The sequence below is a fragment of the Cotesia typhae genome, unplaced genomic scaffold (genome assembly GCF_013202065.1).
Source record: "Cotesia typhae breed Kobodo isofemale line unplaced genomic scaffold, CoteBio_Ctyphae contig_4, whole genome shotgun sequence".
In the NCBI taxonomy this organism is placed as follows: Eukaryota; Metazoa; Arthropoda; class Insecta; order Hymenoptera; family Braconidae; genus Cotesia; species Cotesia typhae.
The window spans coordinates 8371248-8388021 of record NW_027423748.1 but is presented as its reverse complement, the minus strand read 5'-3'; the positions used below and the strand labels follow the sequence as shown (position 1 = coordinate 8388021).

The 16774-nt window shown below is 33.2% G+C and overlaps 1 protein-coding gene across 13 annotated transcripts in view; it reads left to right on the top strand.

Annotated features, from left to right (window-relative positions):
- Ryr (Ryanodine receptor) overlaps positions 1-16774 on the top strand; it is a 38725-nt gene that overhangs the window by 9790 nt on the left and 12161 nt on the right. For 3 of the 13 annotated variants that reach the window (XM_074242834.1, XM_074242836.1, XM_074242830.1), the window contains 27 exons: positions 351-428; positions 512-587; positions 702-814; positions 1656-1855; positions 2173-2355; positions 2585-2756; positions 2866-3035; positions 3135-3259; positions 3355-3725; positions 3802-4133; positions 4453-5561; positions 5905-6113; positions 6296-6395; positions 8106-8304; positions 8621-8994; positions 11756-11987; positions 12093-12122; positions 12220-12361; positions 12478-12776; positions 12860-13393; positions 13472-13704; positions 13770-13872; positions 13946-14104; positions 14241-14356; positions 14436-15812; positions 15893-16047; positions 16572-16743. In XM_074242834.1, the coding sequence (XP_074098935.1) occupies positions 351-428; positions 512-587; positions 702-814; positions 1656-1855; positions 2173-2355; positions 2585-2756; positions 2866-3035; positions 3135-3259; positions 3355-3725; positions 3802-4133; positions 4453-5561; positions 5905-6113; positions 6296-6395; positions 8106-8304; positions 8621-8994; positions 11756-11987; positions 12093-12122; positions 12220-12361; positions 12478-12776; positions 12860-13393; positions 13472-13704; positions 13770-13872; positions 13946-14104; positions 14241-14356; positions 14436-15812; positions 15893-16047; positions 16572-16743 (7363 nt within the window). Of the gene's footprint in view, positions 1-350; positions 429-511; positions 588-701; positions 815-1655; positions 1856-2172; positions 2356-2584; positions 2757-2865; positions 3036-3134; positions 3260-3354; positions 3726-3801; positions 4134-4452; positions 5562-5904; positions 6114-6295; positions 6396-7233; positions 7334-8105; positions 8305-8620; positions 8995-11755; positions 11988-12092; positions 12123-12219; positions 12362-12477; positions 12777-12859; positions 13394-13471; positions 13705-13769; positions 13873-13930; positions 14105-14240; positions 14357-14435; positions 15813-15892; positions 16048-16559; positions 16744-16774 lie in introns of all 13 variants that reach the window. The other 10 variants (XM_074242826.1, XM_074242828.1, XM_074242829.1 and 7 more) reach the window with 5 other exon arrangements.

The following is a 16774-nucleotide window of genomic DNA, read 5'->3' as shown; positions in this document are numbered from 1 at the left end:
TGGACTTTTTATTGTTTACAAGAAAATATGCGGGAAAAATAGTCACTAGAAAAAATGAAAAATAAATCATAACTTTTAATAACAATTAAATCATAATAACCTTTCAAAATTTTAATTGGCTTTAACTTGTAAATATTTTCAAAATTACTAACCATGAAAATTTAAATAAATCTTATAAAATATCAAGATCTTAGTACTTTTTTTATTAATTTATCTTATAATAGTATTATTTAATTGGATTAAATGGTAAAAAACTCAATTTTCAGTTTTAAATTTATTATTTTGCAAAATTAAATTTTATGTCAAATTTACACCGATAGCGTAAAAAATAAAGACTAACAACTTTTTAGGGCAAAGGTACAGGATCAGGACATCGTACGCTCCTCTACGGAAATGCTATTTTACTCAGGCATCAAAACAGCGATATGGTATGCATAAAAATATAAAATAGCTAAAAAAAACTAATGAATTTTATTAGCCGTAAGATAATTAATAATTAAAAAAATTTCAGTACCTCGCCTGTTTGTCAACAAGCTCATCAAATGACAAATTGTCGTTTGATGTGGGTCTACAAGAGCACTCTCAAGGTTCGTTTAGCTAATTACTCTAGTTTATAACACGAAATCCATATATAGTTCAAGCTATCAAGCAAAGGGCTGAGCAATCCTTTTAATTATTTTCTACTTGGGTCTGTCAAACAGGAGAGGCTTGTTGGTGGACAGTGCATCCAGCTTCCAAACAAAGATCTGAAGGAGAAAAAGTCAGAGTCGGTGACGACCTTATTCTTGTATCCGTCGCTACCGAAAGATACTTGGTAATTATTTGTCAAGAATTATTAAAAAAAAGAAATTTGAAAAACAAATAATACATTTTTAATTCTAGTTCTCTAATTAATTTTCAATTGTACTTTATTGAATATCTCAATCAACCTTCAATTATACCGACAATTTATCCCGGACAATTTTCTCGAGTTGACATTACTCAAATAATTAGCATATAAACACAAAACAAGTGCTGCATTGCTAATTATTATTATTAGTATTTTATATAACAGGCCTAGACGATTGGAAAATAGAACTAGATCATTTAATCATTTATGTGGTATTTTATTTATAATCGCAGTTCAATCATTGCATACTAATCACAGATTAGAACTAAATATTTACAAATCACCGGTTTGTCTATTTATTGTATCACGAGGCTTGATTAAATGCTTAGCAATGATTTAAATAGATCAATAAATCTAAAGATAAAAAATTTAAGTGTCAAATATTTATAATTAAAATTTTAAAACCTCAAAAATTAACGAATTTCTTTCAGTGTTTTGAATAATTAAAACATCAAAGAAAGACTCTTAAGAGTTCAAAGATTAAAAATAAATCACAGGATGACAGAAAACTAAAAAACTTTTTATTTTCCCCTATTGACGTCATAAATTGTTTGGTATCATACAAAAAAAGCGTCACAATTTTCTATTTTTTCAATTTTCTATTTCGTCATACACTTCTACCGAAATGTTGAAAAAACAATTTATAAAATTAGATCACGCTAACTTCCGTGAGCGTTTTTTTTTTTGTCGATATTAAATCTTCTCAAATAAAAAAATACCAAATGTATAAATAAACAATTTAAAAGTGAATTGAACTATTTTCTAGCACACGACGAAAGAAAATAATTTATCGGTAGTAAATGCATCATTTCACGTGACACACTGGTCAGTTCAGCCCTATGGGACCGGAATCAGCAGGATGAAATACGTCGGCTACGTGTTTGGAGGGGATGTACTTAGATTTTTCCACGGAGGCGACGAGTGCTTAACTATTCCATCTACTTGGAGTACTTCACCTGGTCAAAAGTACTTGTCAATTGTTTTACTATCTACACTGTAAAAAATCGGGAGTGAATTTAAAGTTAATTTAAACTTTTATTAATTTTTAAAACTCCTAAATGCTTATTTTGAAATTTTTAAATAAATAAAAACTATTTTTTTATTTTTATTCAATAAAAAAACACTTTTTTTTCTTAATAAAATTTACTCCAGAGAGATTTAATCAATTAAAAATAATTTATTTCGTTTTCACTCCGTAAATTATTTACAGTATACTTCGATTTAATCGAGAAAAAAAGCCGAGAGTTGATATTGATTGTTCACTTATTATTTATTGTTTACAGCATTGTTATTTACGAAGGAGGTAGCGTTATGAGTCAAGCACGATCACTCTGGCGCTTAGAACTGGCACGTACCAAATGGGCCGGTGGTTTTATCAATTGGTTGCACCCAATGCGAATAAGACATTTAACAACGGGCCGTTATCTCGGCGTTAAAGAGAATAACGAACTATATTTAGTCCATAGGTAAAAATATTTTCCTCATATAATTATAAAGTTCATGAGTCACGGAATTGTCAGCACTTTTATTTAATGTTGATAGTGCATTACTATCTATCAGCAAACATCAGAAAAGTATTATATTATATGAAAGCTTAAGCGTGAGGAATTTGATACATAATACAAAATCAATAGACAGTAAAAATATATGACACAAAGTGTACAAAACGACTTTAAATGAAAAATTTATTTATAGAAATGAAGCTACGATTGAGACTTCGACCTTCTGGCTACGTCAGGAGAAGGACGACCAAAAAATAGTCCTTGAGGATAAGGATCTTGAAGTCATTGGAATGCCTATTATTAAGTATGGTGATTCTACGGTCATCATGCAGCATTCTACGACATGTCTTTGGGTTTCTTATAAGGTATAAAAGATGAAATTAGATAAAATTTTGTCCTTATTTTTGAAATTATTGATTGAGTTTTTTTATATAAAAAAGGTCACCGTAATTTCATCTCTGCTTATTTTTACAGTCCTACGAGACAAAGAAGAAGGGTGTCGGCAAAGTAGAAGAAAAACAGGCAGTTTTGCATGAGGAAGGTAAGATGGACGACGGGTTAGACTTTTCGAGGTCGCAAGAAGAAGAATCAAGGACCGCGAGAGTCATACGTAAATGCAGCAGCCTTTTTACTCAATTCATCACGTAAATATTTTTATTTATTCCCAAAAAAAATAAAGTAACAAATTTTTAACTGTTTTTTTTTTTTTTTTTTTAAATCTAATAATTTATTAAAATTTTTAGAGGCCTAGAAACGTTACAGGTTGACCGAAGAGCGTCAATGTTTTTTCAAAATGTCAATCTTAATGAAATGGTCATGTGTTTGGAGGATTTGATTAATTACTTCGCCCAGCCTGAGGATGATATGGGTACAGATATTGATTTATAAAAAAAAAAACAAATATTATAAGTGTCACGATATGAGTGATCAATTATTATTGATTATGATTTTGATGAATTACAGAACACGAAGAGAAACAAAACCGATTCCGAGCTTTGAGAAACCGCCAGGATTTATTCCAAGAAGAAGGAATTCTGAACTTGATACTGGAGGCTATTGACAAGATAAACGTAATAACATCTCAGGGGTTTTTGGTCGCGATGTTTGGGGATGAGAGCGGACAGGCGTGGGATCAAATTTCAGGATACTTATATCAATTACTGGCAGCAATAATAAAGGGAAACCATACCAACTGTGCTCAATTCGCGAATAGCAATCGTTTAAATTGGTTGTTCAGTCGATTGGGGTCACAGGCCTCCAGTGAAGGCACTGGAATGCTTGACGTGCTTCATTGTGTCCTCATCGACTCACCAGAAGCGCTGAATATGATGAGGGTAATTACATTACTTGTTTTATAATCAATTATTTGATAAGAGGTTGAAAATCAAAACAATCAATTGGATTTTATAGGACGAACATATTAAAGTTATAATATCACTCTTGGAAAAACACGGTCGCGACCCAAAAGTCCTGGATGTCCTCTGCTCCCTCTGCGTGGGAAATGGTGTCGCAGTTCGGTCGTCCCAGAACAATATCTGCGATTTTCTTCTTCCTGGGAAAAATTTACTTCTTCAAACGCAATTGGTGGACCACGTGGCCAGTGTAAGACCTAATATTTTTGTTGGTAGAGTCGAGGGCTCTGCGGTCTACCAGAAGTGGTACTTTGAAGTTACGGTGGATCATATCGAACAAACGACACATATGATGCCACACTTGAGGATTGGCTGGGCCAACACTACTGGGTAAGTTTCAATTAAAGTAGCAGAAAAGGAAAGAAATAGCAAAAATTACATATGCCGAATGAACTACCTTAAACTCAAAAATTTTTAACTCGGTTAAATTTGGATAGTTTTAATTTGATGTAATTTAATTTAATGATAAATTCTTTAAATTTTCTATAATTTTATCATTTTTTTTTTTCTGAAAATTTCCATCTGTTTACGATTACATCGGACCTAAACGAACTGTCAATCGTTTGAAAACAAACAAAATAAAAATATATTCATGAAATGTATCGTGAATCATGATATAGTATGATAAAATTGATTTATTCGACTGCAGGTACGTTCCATATCCAGGAGGCGGTGAAAAATGGGGTGGCAACGGTGTTGGGGATGATTTATACTCATTCGGATTTGACGGGGCATTCCTGTGGACCGGAGGTAGAAAGACACCAGTACTAAACAACGCTACGGAGCCGTATATCAGAAAAGGTGACGTGGTTGGGTGCGCGCTGGATTTGACCGTCCCCGTAATAACATTCACGTTCAACGGATCAAACATTTCCGGGTCCTTTAGGAATTTCAATCTTGACGGGATGTTTTTCCCAGTGATAAGTTGCTCTTCAAAATTGTCCTGCCGATTTTTGCTTGGAGGTGACCAAGGAAGGATGAAGTTCCAGCCACCTGAAGAATTTTCTCCGTTGGTTGAGAGCTTATTACCGCAGCAAATTCTTTCCCTCGACCCGTGCTTCTACTTCGGAAACATGAACAAGGTAGTCTTGGCCGGTCCTTGGTCCGTCGAAGACGATACAGCTTTTGTTCCTGCTCCAGTGGACACCAGCATGGTCAATCTCCCGGCTTATGTCGAACAAATACGCGACAAATTGGCGGAAAACATCCACGAGATGTGGGCGATGAACAAAATTGAAGCGGGATGGATATTTGGAGAACAGCGCGATGATATGAGGAAGATTCACCCTTGTATTGTTCAATTTGAAAAACTACCGGCTGCTGAAAAAAGATACGACACGCAGCTGGCTGTCCAGACGTTGAAGACAATTTTAGCGTTGGGTTACTATATCACGGTAGATAAGCCGGAGCAAAGGATCAAGACTCTGAGGCTCCCGAATGAACCGTTTTTGCAGAGTAGTGGGTATAAACCCGCGCCTCTAGATTTGACCGCGATTACCCTGACGCCAAAAATGGAAGAACTGGTGGACCAATTGGCGGAGAATACTCACAATTTGTGGGCTAAAGAGAGGATCAGTCAAGGGTGGACCTACGGGCTTAACGAGGATTCGGAGATGAGACGCAGTCCGCATTTAGTGCCTTATCCAAAAGTCGACGAAGCTATCAAAAAGGCTAACAGAGACACTGCTAGTGAAACTGTTAGAACGCTTTTAGTTTATGGATATATGTTGGATCCGCCTACTGGGGAACAGCATGAAGGTAAATTTTTTTTTATAAAATATTATAATATATTTCAGCTGCATTAATATAATTTTATCTTTGATAAAATACGTGGGTCATTAGTTTCAGGATTTTAATTGCTGGGTAAAAGTAACAGTTGAAATTATTGAGTTCAAAGTTAAATTTGATCAAAGAGAAGAGATTGTCTTTTTTAAGAAAAATTAATGAACATAACGCGACTTTACATTATTAAAAATATTTTTTGATTCAAAAATTGATGGGTCATTATTCTTTTTAAAAGAATCAATCTAATTTAAAGTGAATTTTTGAAATTGTTTTTTATATGATGATTGATGATTTATTTATATATTTTTTTTTTTAGCATTACTTCTAGAAGCAAGCAGACTACGTCAATTATGTTTTAGAACATACAGAGTAGAGAAGCACTACGCAGTAACCAGTGGAAAATGGTACTTTGAGTTTGAAGTACTGACTGCAGGACCGATGCGCGTAGGGTGGGCAAAGGCCGATTGCACGCCTGGAAACATGCTCGGAAGTGACGACTGCACTTGGGCTTTTGATGGGTATAACGTATGTCATTATCAAAATAAACAGAAAAAAAATTTTTTTATATCATTAAAATTATTCATCACTCATAATCTCTCGTTATAAATGATTTATAAGTTTAGTCTATAAAAATAAAACGTCAAATATTTAATCAATTACCTACAATAGTCAAATATCATGATAATAAAAATAGTCGTAAATATCAGGTGACCAAAGTACACGGTGGTAGCAGCGATTCTTTCGGTTACAAATATCAAGTGGGTGACGTAGTCGGCTGTTTCATAGACATCACGGACAGAACGATCAGTAAGAGTCCCTACTAAACCACAACAAATTTACCATTTTCTGCCGTACAATCTTTTTTTGATCGATAATACTAAGTAGAGTAATTTTCTGCTCACTTTACTGAAGTTTTATAGTAAAAAAATTGTGTACAATCAGATTGTACTGCAGTTAAATGTCCCAATAGACGAACCTCTGTTTAAAATAGCGTCGTTGTTTTTTTTTTTTTTTTTTTTTAATTAAAATTTTATGTTCATTTCATCATTACTGTATATTTTGCTTTTTATGTTCTCACTACATTTTATGTTGATTGAGTTGTTTTTTGCATCTTGTCTTGTAAAACAATTTTATTGAGGATTCAAAGACATCCGGCAGAGTTTAGGGGTTCTAAAAAAATTATATGACGCCTTAGTCTTTTCTAGGACTTATTGAACATTTTCATCTGGAGTTTACATTTTTTATTTTTTTATCCCGAAATTTACTATAATTTTTTTTTCTTTTAATTATTCAATCTTATGTCCAAGAATTTATTTTATTTCAAAAATTTTTATTGAAATTCATCGACGGAAATTAATTATTATCAGAGAATTTATTTTAATCCACGGTGTGGTCTATTTGAAAACCTATCGAAGAATTTTTCAAAATTTACGACCGGAGTTTAGTTTAAAATTAAAATTCAATCCACAAGGACTCAAAAAGACGGTAATAAAAAATATTCAAGTATCAACAAAACAAAAACAATAAAATACACATAGACGGTAATTAACAGTGAAACTAAATAACAAATAATAAATGAGGTGTAAGTCAAGGCACAAATGTTAATACATGGTCCTTGAATTGTTTATAAATTTTTATTTTAAAGGAGGAAAAAGTATTCTCGGGCAACGCCGAAACGTTTGGCAAACAATGGCAAGTTGGAGATGTTGTTGGTGTATTCCTGGATCTTATTGACCGAACAATTAGTAAGACGGAGTCTTTTAACCAACGCTTCAGCTGCCATTACAAGCTACATTTATATATATTTACAAATATATATCTGAGTGTAGAGTTAGACTATTGGATATTTTGATTCTTATACAAATTTTACAATTTTAATGAATTTTTAAAAATATAAAAATTTTTTATTCCAAATTTTTAATAAATTTATTTTTCTACTTTTACTAATAAAAATATTTATTCAAATTTAAATCTCATTTTTTGATGTCCAGTATTCTACTCAGCCTTTACACTGTTCAACATTAACCAATAATGAGTGGACCCTTTTTTTTTACTGTATATAAAAAAAAAATACATCAATCATTATTGAAATACAAACATTGGTCATTTCATTAAACCAATATCAAAATCTAACAGTTTCAAATAAAAATGTAATTAACTATACCACTTATTAACATTTATAAATTTTTTACCAATGATATTCTACAATATTAATGCATGCTGATAATTTTTTACCCTCTATTAAAATAAATAACAATTCATCATTAAAAAACAATAAATTGTAAATATTTAGAAACTCAAAAACTAAAATTTCGCTGATGTAGTGGCTTGTTCCCAATTATTTTTATTAAAATTTGTTTCTTACTAATTAATTTTCTGTATTTTATTGTTAATTATATATAGCTTGATTGTCAAAAGACTTGACTTTTAAAAAGTCAAGTTTTTACTGAGCTCAATAGATAATTTTTATTGAAAAGTTGTATTGAAGTGAAAAATTAATTTGGTTTTCTATATCAGGTTTTTCGTTGAATGGAGAGCTTCTTATGGACGCGCTCGGAGGAGAAACATCATTCGCTGATGTTCAAGGTGACTCTTTTGTACCAGCTTTTACATTGGGAGTAGGTCAAAGAGCTAAATTAACATTTGGGCAGGATGTTAATACTTTGAGGTACTTTACAACTTGTGGTCTTCAGGAAGGATATGAACCTTTTTGTGTGTAAGTTATTTATTTGAGTAATTAATTCGAAGAAATTTATTTAATGGTAATATTATCTATAAATTACAAACTTGTAATTAAATAAGAGAAATAATTTTGAACATAAATATTTAGTAAAATATTGAAATTAAAATAAAAAGAAATTAAAGAAAAACTATTTTAAAAATATGTCACTTTTTTTTTTTTCATTTCTTTACATGGAATTTTTTTAGTAAATTTTTTTTACGATAATTTAATTTTTATAAAAATCTAAAAAATTGTTAGATGTCTATTAATTTCAGAGAATTAAATTTCTCATAAAACTTTTTGATTTTAGAAACATGAATAGAGCAGTGACATATTGGTACACAAAAGATCAACCGATTTTTGAAAACACCGACGACATGATTGACGGGAGAATTGATGTCGCGAGAATTCCCGCGGGGTCTGACAGTCCACCGTGTCTCAAAATATCACACAATACATTTGAGACCATGGAGAAGGCTAATTGGGAATTTCTCCGTCTGTCTTTGCCCGTTATCTGTCAATCATCTTTCATAACGGAGAACGAGAAAGCGAGACGATGGCAAGAGATTAAAATGCGCCAAAATAGATTGTTGATTGAACAAAATGAACAATACCACGCGGCCACACCGTCAGCTCATATGGAGCAGATTATGAAGTCTGGATTTAGTATGAGTGATATTAAAGGTTTGTTAAAAATTATTTATCAATAATTAAATTTCAGTAGTAAAAAATTAAATGGTTAATTATTGATCAGATCGATTTAGAATTTTGACCAATTAAAATATCAAATTATAATTATAATTGACAAATCTTTGAATAATAATAGTCGTTTATCCAGAGTACGGTTTAAGTAATTCAATCTGTATCATGCTCGTGTGTTTAAATTTATATGACGCTTATGTTAATGAACTATTGAATTATTGATATGTAATCACAATCAGTGTTCTAGTAACCTAATGTCAATACTATAATGTCCTACTGTCTGATCAATAATAATTGACTATTATTTAAAGATATCTAGACTAGGGTGGGTCAAAAAAATCGAATAATTTATTTTTGACTTTATACTCTGAAAAATAGGTTCGTAGACACCTAAAAAGAATTCTCTCCAAGTATAAGCTCTTAATTATAACGGGAAGGTCCTCCGCTTTGCGGGTTTCTATTTTTTTCGAATAATCAGATAAAAAAATTTATATCTCGCTTCCAACTGCTTGGAAAAATATTCCGTGGCATAGATTTTGTGAGAAATTGAATGCTTTACAAAAAAGGTCTCTTATGACTTTTTCAAAAACTCAACCGATTAAAAGATATTCATAGTTGAAGTTTGGCTATTTTAAGGAAAATATTCGTTTTTATTATGAATTTTATAAGTCGATGAAAAAAATTATTTCGGATTGCGGAACTCATGATTTTGTAGGAAATTTACTGCTCTACAAAAATGGTCTCTTATGATTTTTTGATTAAGTGAAGCCGTTACGAGATATTCATCGTCAAACATTAACGAATATCAATATTTCCAGTTTTTGATCAATAATTCGATAAATTTTAATTTAAACTATGAGTTTCAGGAAAATTTACATAAATTTGAGTTTCGATCGATAAAGAAATGTTATAAACAATTTTTTTAATATTGTTTTCAGTCTTGAGCTTGTTTGATTGCATTAAAACAAGAAATTAGAGCATTTTTTCGACATATAGCCAATGATTAGTTTAATTTGAAGTGAATGACATATTTCTTTGTCAAATTTAATATGAAAAGTATTGAATCAAGTGAGAAACAACCAGTATTTAACTTTTTTATAGATAAATTTTTTATTGAATTATCAATTGCAATATAATTGTCTATATTTTTAACATAACAGTACGCTATTACTATAAATAATTTCTTTTTATTACAATTTGGGAATGTTTTTGATGTTCTTTGACAACTTGCAATAAGTACTGGAATTGTTCTTCATTTTTGTCAAGCATTGATTATATTCACTGACTAATGCAACAGCTCGCTCTGCTGAATCATTGACAACTTTTAGTTGTTGAAAGTATTCTTTATTTTCGAGATAACTCTCATTAGTAGGCCATAATTCAACATCGACATCAAGAAAGTCATACGGTAGATCGAAGATTTTGAAAAGATTTAATGACTTTTTAGACACAAAGTCACTCAGAGTTCTCTGCGCCAATGAATTCAAATCTTTTTAGCAATTACAAATCTTTTAGCTTTAGAATCTGTACCTTCACGAGTATTAACAGCTTCAACAATACTTTTTTTTCCTTCTAATGGAACGCCATCGTCAAACAGTGATAAAATGGCAAGTTCATCGCTCAAATACCATAAGTGCGAAATCATTTTTTCACACGTAGCTGAAGAAATCAAAGGATTGATATGTTTGTACTCCAATAAATTTTTCATAAACTGCAAGTCATGATAAGCAGCAGTTGTTGCAGAAGTTGATGAAAACCAAGCTTTTAAATACAATGTGACTATAAAAATACAGAAATGACGAAGACCATGCAATTCTTTCTGAGAGAGTTTGAATTCATCTCTGAATAGATACATTTTCAAACTATAAATGGCCTTAGCCATCCATCTAGCATGATGAACAGTACCAGGACGTTTGAAAGAAATCTTTTCTTGAGGCATTTCTCCAAGGAAAATCAATGATAATTCCAATAATTCTTTATCTAACTTATTATAACATTTCTTTATCGATCGAAACTCAAATTTATGTAAATTTTCCTGAAACTCATAGTTTAAATTAAAATTTATCGAATTATTGATCAAAAACTGGAAATATTGATATTCGTTAATGTTTGACGATGAATATCTCGTAACGGCTTCACTTAATCAAAAAATCATAAGAGACCATTTTTGTAGAGCAGTAAATTTCCTACAAAATCATGAGTTCCGCAATCCGAAATAATTTTTTTCATCGACTTATAAAATTCATAATAAAAACGAATATTTTCCTTAAAATAGCCAAACTTCAACTATGAATATCTTTTAATCGGTTGAGTTTTTGAAAAAGTCATAAGAGACCTTTTTTGTAAAGCATTCAATTTCTCACAAAATCTATGCCACGGAATATTTTTCCAAGCAGTTGGAAGCGAGATATAAATTTTTTTATCTGATTATTCGAAAAAAATAGAAACCCGCAAAGCGGAGGACCTTCCCGTTATAATTAAGAGCTTATACTTGGAGAGAATTCTTTTTAGGTGTCTACGAACCTATTTTTCAGAGTATAAAATCAAAAATAAATTATTCGATTTTTTTGACCCACCCTAATCTAGACAGTAAATTGTTGAATAAAAATCATTAAAATTTTATACACAGAAAAAAAAAATTTCTTGCACCCAGAAAATTTTACCCTCTAGTCAAGAATTTTTATTTTTGATGTATTTTTTAGTAAAACAAAAAAATATCAAATTTTTAAAATATCAAATACAGGATTACAAAGAAATTACTCAGAAGATGCTGTCGAAGATGCTATTGAAATGATGAAAGAATCACCTTTACCTCAAAGAAGCAAACCAGCAAGACCTCCCCGCAAAAATTCTCTCTACGAATCTCATAATTTAAATCACGACAGCGGTAATGAGGGCGAGATAAATGGATTTGAGGAGATGAACGGAGACGCAAAGGATGATAAAAAATTAAAACGTGGCAGATCACCGTTCAGGTAAATTAAATCTCTTAATTTTACACTGAATTATTATTATTATTATTATTATTATTATTATTATTATTATTATTATTATTATTACGATAAAAATTAAATTGTCAGTACGCTTAAAGAAGAAGTGGAGGAGAGTCCGTAAGTCCGTGTTTTAATCATTTAGTTAATTTTAGAAAATTTACTTCACAAATCAACCCAGCGTATTTTATTAAAATTTTTCTAAATTTGTTTACAGATTTTTTTCGCGCAAAGCCAAGTCTCCGGATGCAAAGTCAAGGACTCCAGAACCGGGTATGCTCGATATGACGGACAAAGCGGCTAGAGGTGTTTCTGCGTCGAGACTTTCTAACAAATCGCCTCAAATTCGCGTATCGACGGTAAGTTAAGCTCTAATGTATTAAATAAAGTTTCACTAGTGCTATACTGTTCGGATTGAATATAATAAAGAGCTTAAAAGTTAATTCCAAGGGATAAATATTAAAATTTATTCCAGACTGACTTGAAAGTAGTCCCGCCCCAAATCCCGGAACGCAATGCGCCAAAAGCGATGTCTGTAAACTTGACTGGAACAGGAGTAGAAGCTATTGGAAATGAACTTTTCGACGCAGATTGTTTGAAATTGATGAATGAATATTTTTACGGAGTAAGAGTATTCCCTGGGCAGGATCCAACTCATGTTTATGTAGGTTGGGTCACATCACAATATCATCTACATACCAAGGACTTTAATCTCTCACGTGTTAGGAAATCCTCCGTTGTTATTGTTGATGAATATGACCGTGTTGTTGAACAGTAAGTGACCGATTTTCCGACGAAATATTCTCTTTAAATTCTTCGAATCAGACATAAAAATTGAATCCAATAATAAATTACAGAGTAGACAGACAAAGTTGCTACATGGTTCGAGCAGACGAGCTCTACAACGAAGTCACTCAAGATGCGTCTGGAAAAGGAGCTTCTCAAGGAATGTTCGTCGGCTGCTTCGTAGACACAGTGACTGGTCTCGTATCTTTTACCTGCGAGGGAAAAGAAACCAGTCACAAATTCAAAATGGAGCCTGATACAAAACTCTTCCCCGCGATTTTCGTCGAAGCTACCAGCAAAGAAATCCTCCAGATTGAATTGGGCCGCACGTCAACGACTCTCCCACTCTCAGCGGCTGTTCTTCAAAACTCCGAACGTCACGTGACTCCGCAGTTTCCTCCGCGTCTGAAAGTCCAGTGCTTGAAACCCCATCAGTGGGCAAGAGTCCCCAATCAATCTCTCCAGGTGCATGCTTTAAAGCTTTCTGACATTAGAGGGTGGTCTATGCTTTGCGAGGACGCAATTTCAATGCTGGCCTTGCATATTCCTGAAGAGGATCGATGCATTGACATTCTGGAGCTTATCGAGATGGATAAGCTTTTAAGGTAAACAGCAAACTGTCTGATGAATGATTTTTTTAAGAGAAATGAAAGTTTGTGATTATAAAAAAAAATTTATTCCAGTTTCCATGCACATACTTTGATTTTGTACGCTGCATTGTGTTATCAATCAAACTATAGAGCAGCCCACGCGCTTTGTCTCCACGTCGATCAGAAACAATTGTTGTATGCGATACGCGCTGAATACATGTCAGGTCCGCTACGTCAAGGATTTTATGACCTCCTCATTGCTCTTCATCTCGAGTCACATGCAACGACCATGGAAACTTGCAAAAATGAATTCATTATCCCTCTTGGTATTATTATTATTATTTTTTTTTTTTTTTAATAAAATTCTGACTTTTACTTGAATTAATTTTAGGACAAGAATTGAAAGATCTTTACGAAAACGAGGAAATGTGTCACAGCTTGAGATACCTAGAAACAGAATCTGTAAGACCACAGATGAAAATGACCGACATCAGGTAAGTTTTTAATTCCCCATGCAGTTACGACTCCCTTTACTAATCAATCGGCATCAAGGGTATTTCCTTCCAGCGAAAACCAAAATATTGAGAACATCCGCAGTCTCTACAGCCCGTTCTTTCCTCTGGATATCGTAAGGGATTACGTTATGATGGCGCTCAATGAAGCCGTGGAAATAAACCAAGTCCACAATCGCGATCCCATTGGTGGCAGCAACGAGAATCTCTTTTTGTATGTCTAAAAAAATAGCAGCTTCAAAGAGTTATTTTGTTTAAACTCTACTCTGCTTTTTTTTTTTATAATTGATATTTTTTAGATTGCTAATTAATTTTTTTATAGAATTATTTATGTGCAATTTTATTTTTAGACCTTTATTGAAACTTACGGATCGGTTACTTTTGGTTGGAAAACTGAGAAATGAAGACATTGCAAAACTTCTAATAATGATCAATCCAGAAACTTGGGACCCAACTTTTGATAAAGGTAAAAATTTAATTACATAAATTTTTGTTTTACTCCTTAAAATATTTAAAAATTATTATTCAATACTTTGTATGTTTAGAAGGAAAAGATGAGCACAAAAAAGGATTACTACATATGAAAATGGCCGAAGGAGCAAAGCTTCAGATGTGTTACCTCCTCCACCACTTATGCGACATCCAACTCCGTCACAGAGTAGAATCAATAATCGCGTTTAGTCACGACTTCGTCGGAGAGCTCCAAGCGGATCAATTGCGGCGTTACATAGACATAAAGCAATCGGATTTGCCTTCAGCGGTTGCTGCCAAAAAGACCAAAGAGTACCGTTGTCCACCCCGCGAGCAAATGAACTCTATCCTAAGTTTCAAAAGCTTGGAGGATGACGATCCCGATAATATTCCCTGTGGAGAAGATTTAATAGCAAAGATGAACGAGTTTCACGGTAAACTCATGTCCTACGTTTCCCTTCAAGCCATCGAGGAATCTTCAGATACTACTGACGAATTTGCCGAGCCTCTGAAACCAGAAGGCTGGAAGAAAGTTTTCTCCATTATTCCCTTCAAGTCACAGGCGCTGATGATAAAAGAAGTCGAGGAGGAGCAGAAACCAGAGGAGGAACCTGTTAAGAAAACTCCTGAAGAAGTATTCCGCAAGGTTTTGATCTCGACAATTGTCAGTTGGGCCGAAGAAACCCAAATTGAAACTCCGAAACTCGTTAGAGAGATGTTCAGTCTCTTGGTGAGACAGTATGACACAGTAGGCGAGTTGATAAGAGCTTTGGAAAAGACTTACGTAATCAACAGCAAGACCAAAGATGATGTGGCTGGAATGTGGGTCGGGTTGGTCCAAATTCGCGCACTGCTCCCTGTCCAGATGTCTCAGGAAGAAGAAGAACTGGTAAGAGAAAGATTGTGGAAACTTGTCAACAATCACACTTTCTTCCAGCACCCAGATTTGATCCGTGTGCTGAGAATCCACGAGAACGTGATGGCTATTATGATCAACACGCTGGGTCGTAGGTCCCAAGCTCAATCAGACACCCAAACTCAGGCCCAAGTCACAGAAGGCGAGGCTCCTTCAAAGGAAAAAGACACCTCGCATGAAATGGTCGTCGCTTGTTGCAGATTTTTGTGTTACTTCTGCAGAACTTCTAGGCAGAATCAGAAAGCTATGTTCGACCACTTCAACTTCTTGTTAGAAAACAGTAATATTTTGCTGTCAAGGCCTTCGTTGAGAGGTTCCACGCCGCTGGATGTTGCTTACTCAAGTCTGATGGAAAATACTGAGCTTGCTCTGGCTTTGAGGGAACATTATTTGGAGAAAATTGCTGTTTACTTGTCGCGCTGCGGCTTGCAATCTAATTCAGAGCTTGTAGAAAAGGGATATCCTGATCTTGGGTGGGATCCGGTTGAAGGAGAACGTTATCTTGATTTCTTGAGATTCTGCGTTTGGGTTAATGGTAAATCTTTTAAATTCATTGCTTTCTGGATAATTAAACAATAAATGAATTTCATATACATGATTTTGTTTATTGTCCAGGTGAAAGTGTTGAAGAAAATGCAAACTTAGTTATCCGCTTGCTGATTCGTCGACCAGAATGTCTTGGACCAGCTTTACGTGGTGAAGGCGAGGGACTTCTGCAAGCTATTATTGAAGCTAACAAAATGTCTGAACGAATCGCGGACCGGCGAAAAGTAAGTTAGAATAGAGTAATTAATAGTTTTTAGAAATCAATCAGAAATCATCGATAATTTAATCGGTTAATTCGTGAGTAAGATGATCAAATTATTAGAATTGTCGATCGTGTTTTTCCCTTTAGTCTTATAGTTTTTTATTAACTGTTTTTTTTTTTTTTTTTTTTTAGTCTTTTAATTTAGTTGTCGGTTTGGATAAAAATTACTCAGATAAAATAGTGGTGGTCATTTTGAATTAATGTGTAACATATCATACACTTATTACAGCGATACAAAATTTATTCTACACTGAAATACAAAATTAACAGCACTATTTTTTAATATAGTCGTTTTTAAAAATTAGTATTTAAAAAAAAATAATTGGATGATGCACGAAGCATGATTATCAAAGTCGTGATTAATAAATTTCCTGATTAAAAATTTAAATTTTTACAAAAAATAATTACTGATAGGTAGTTAATAATCAACCAAGCATGATTGATGTGTCTGAGACTAATAGATTGTCAATATAGCGTTTTAAACAGGTCCACGATGAAGCCGAGGGCAATGCGATAATCGCCCAATTTGAACACCCACTTCCCGAATCGGATGACGATGAAGATTACATCGACACTGGAGCTGCTATTTTAAACTTCTACTGTACGCTTGTCGACTTATTGGGCCGCTGTGCTCCAGATGCTTCAGTTATCGAGCAAGGTAGTAAAAAAATTAATAAAACAATGAATCA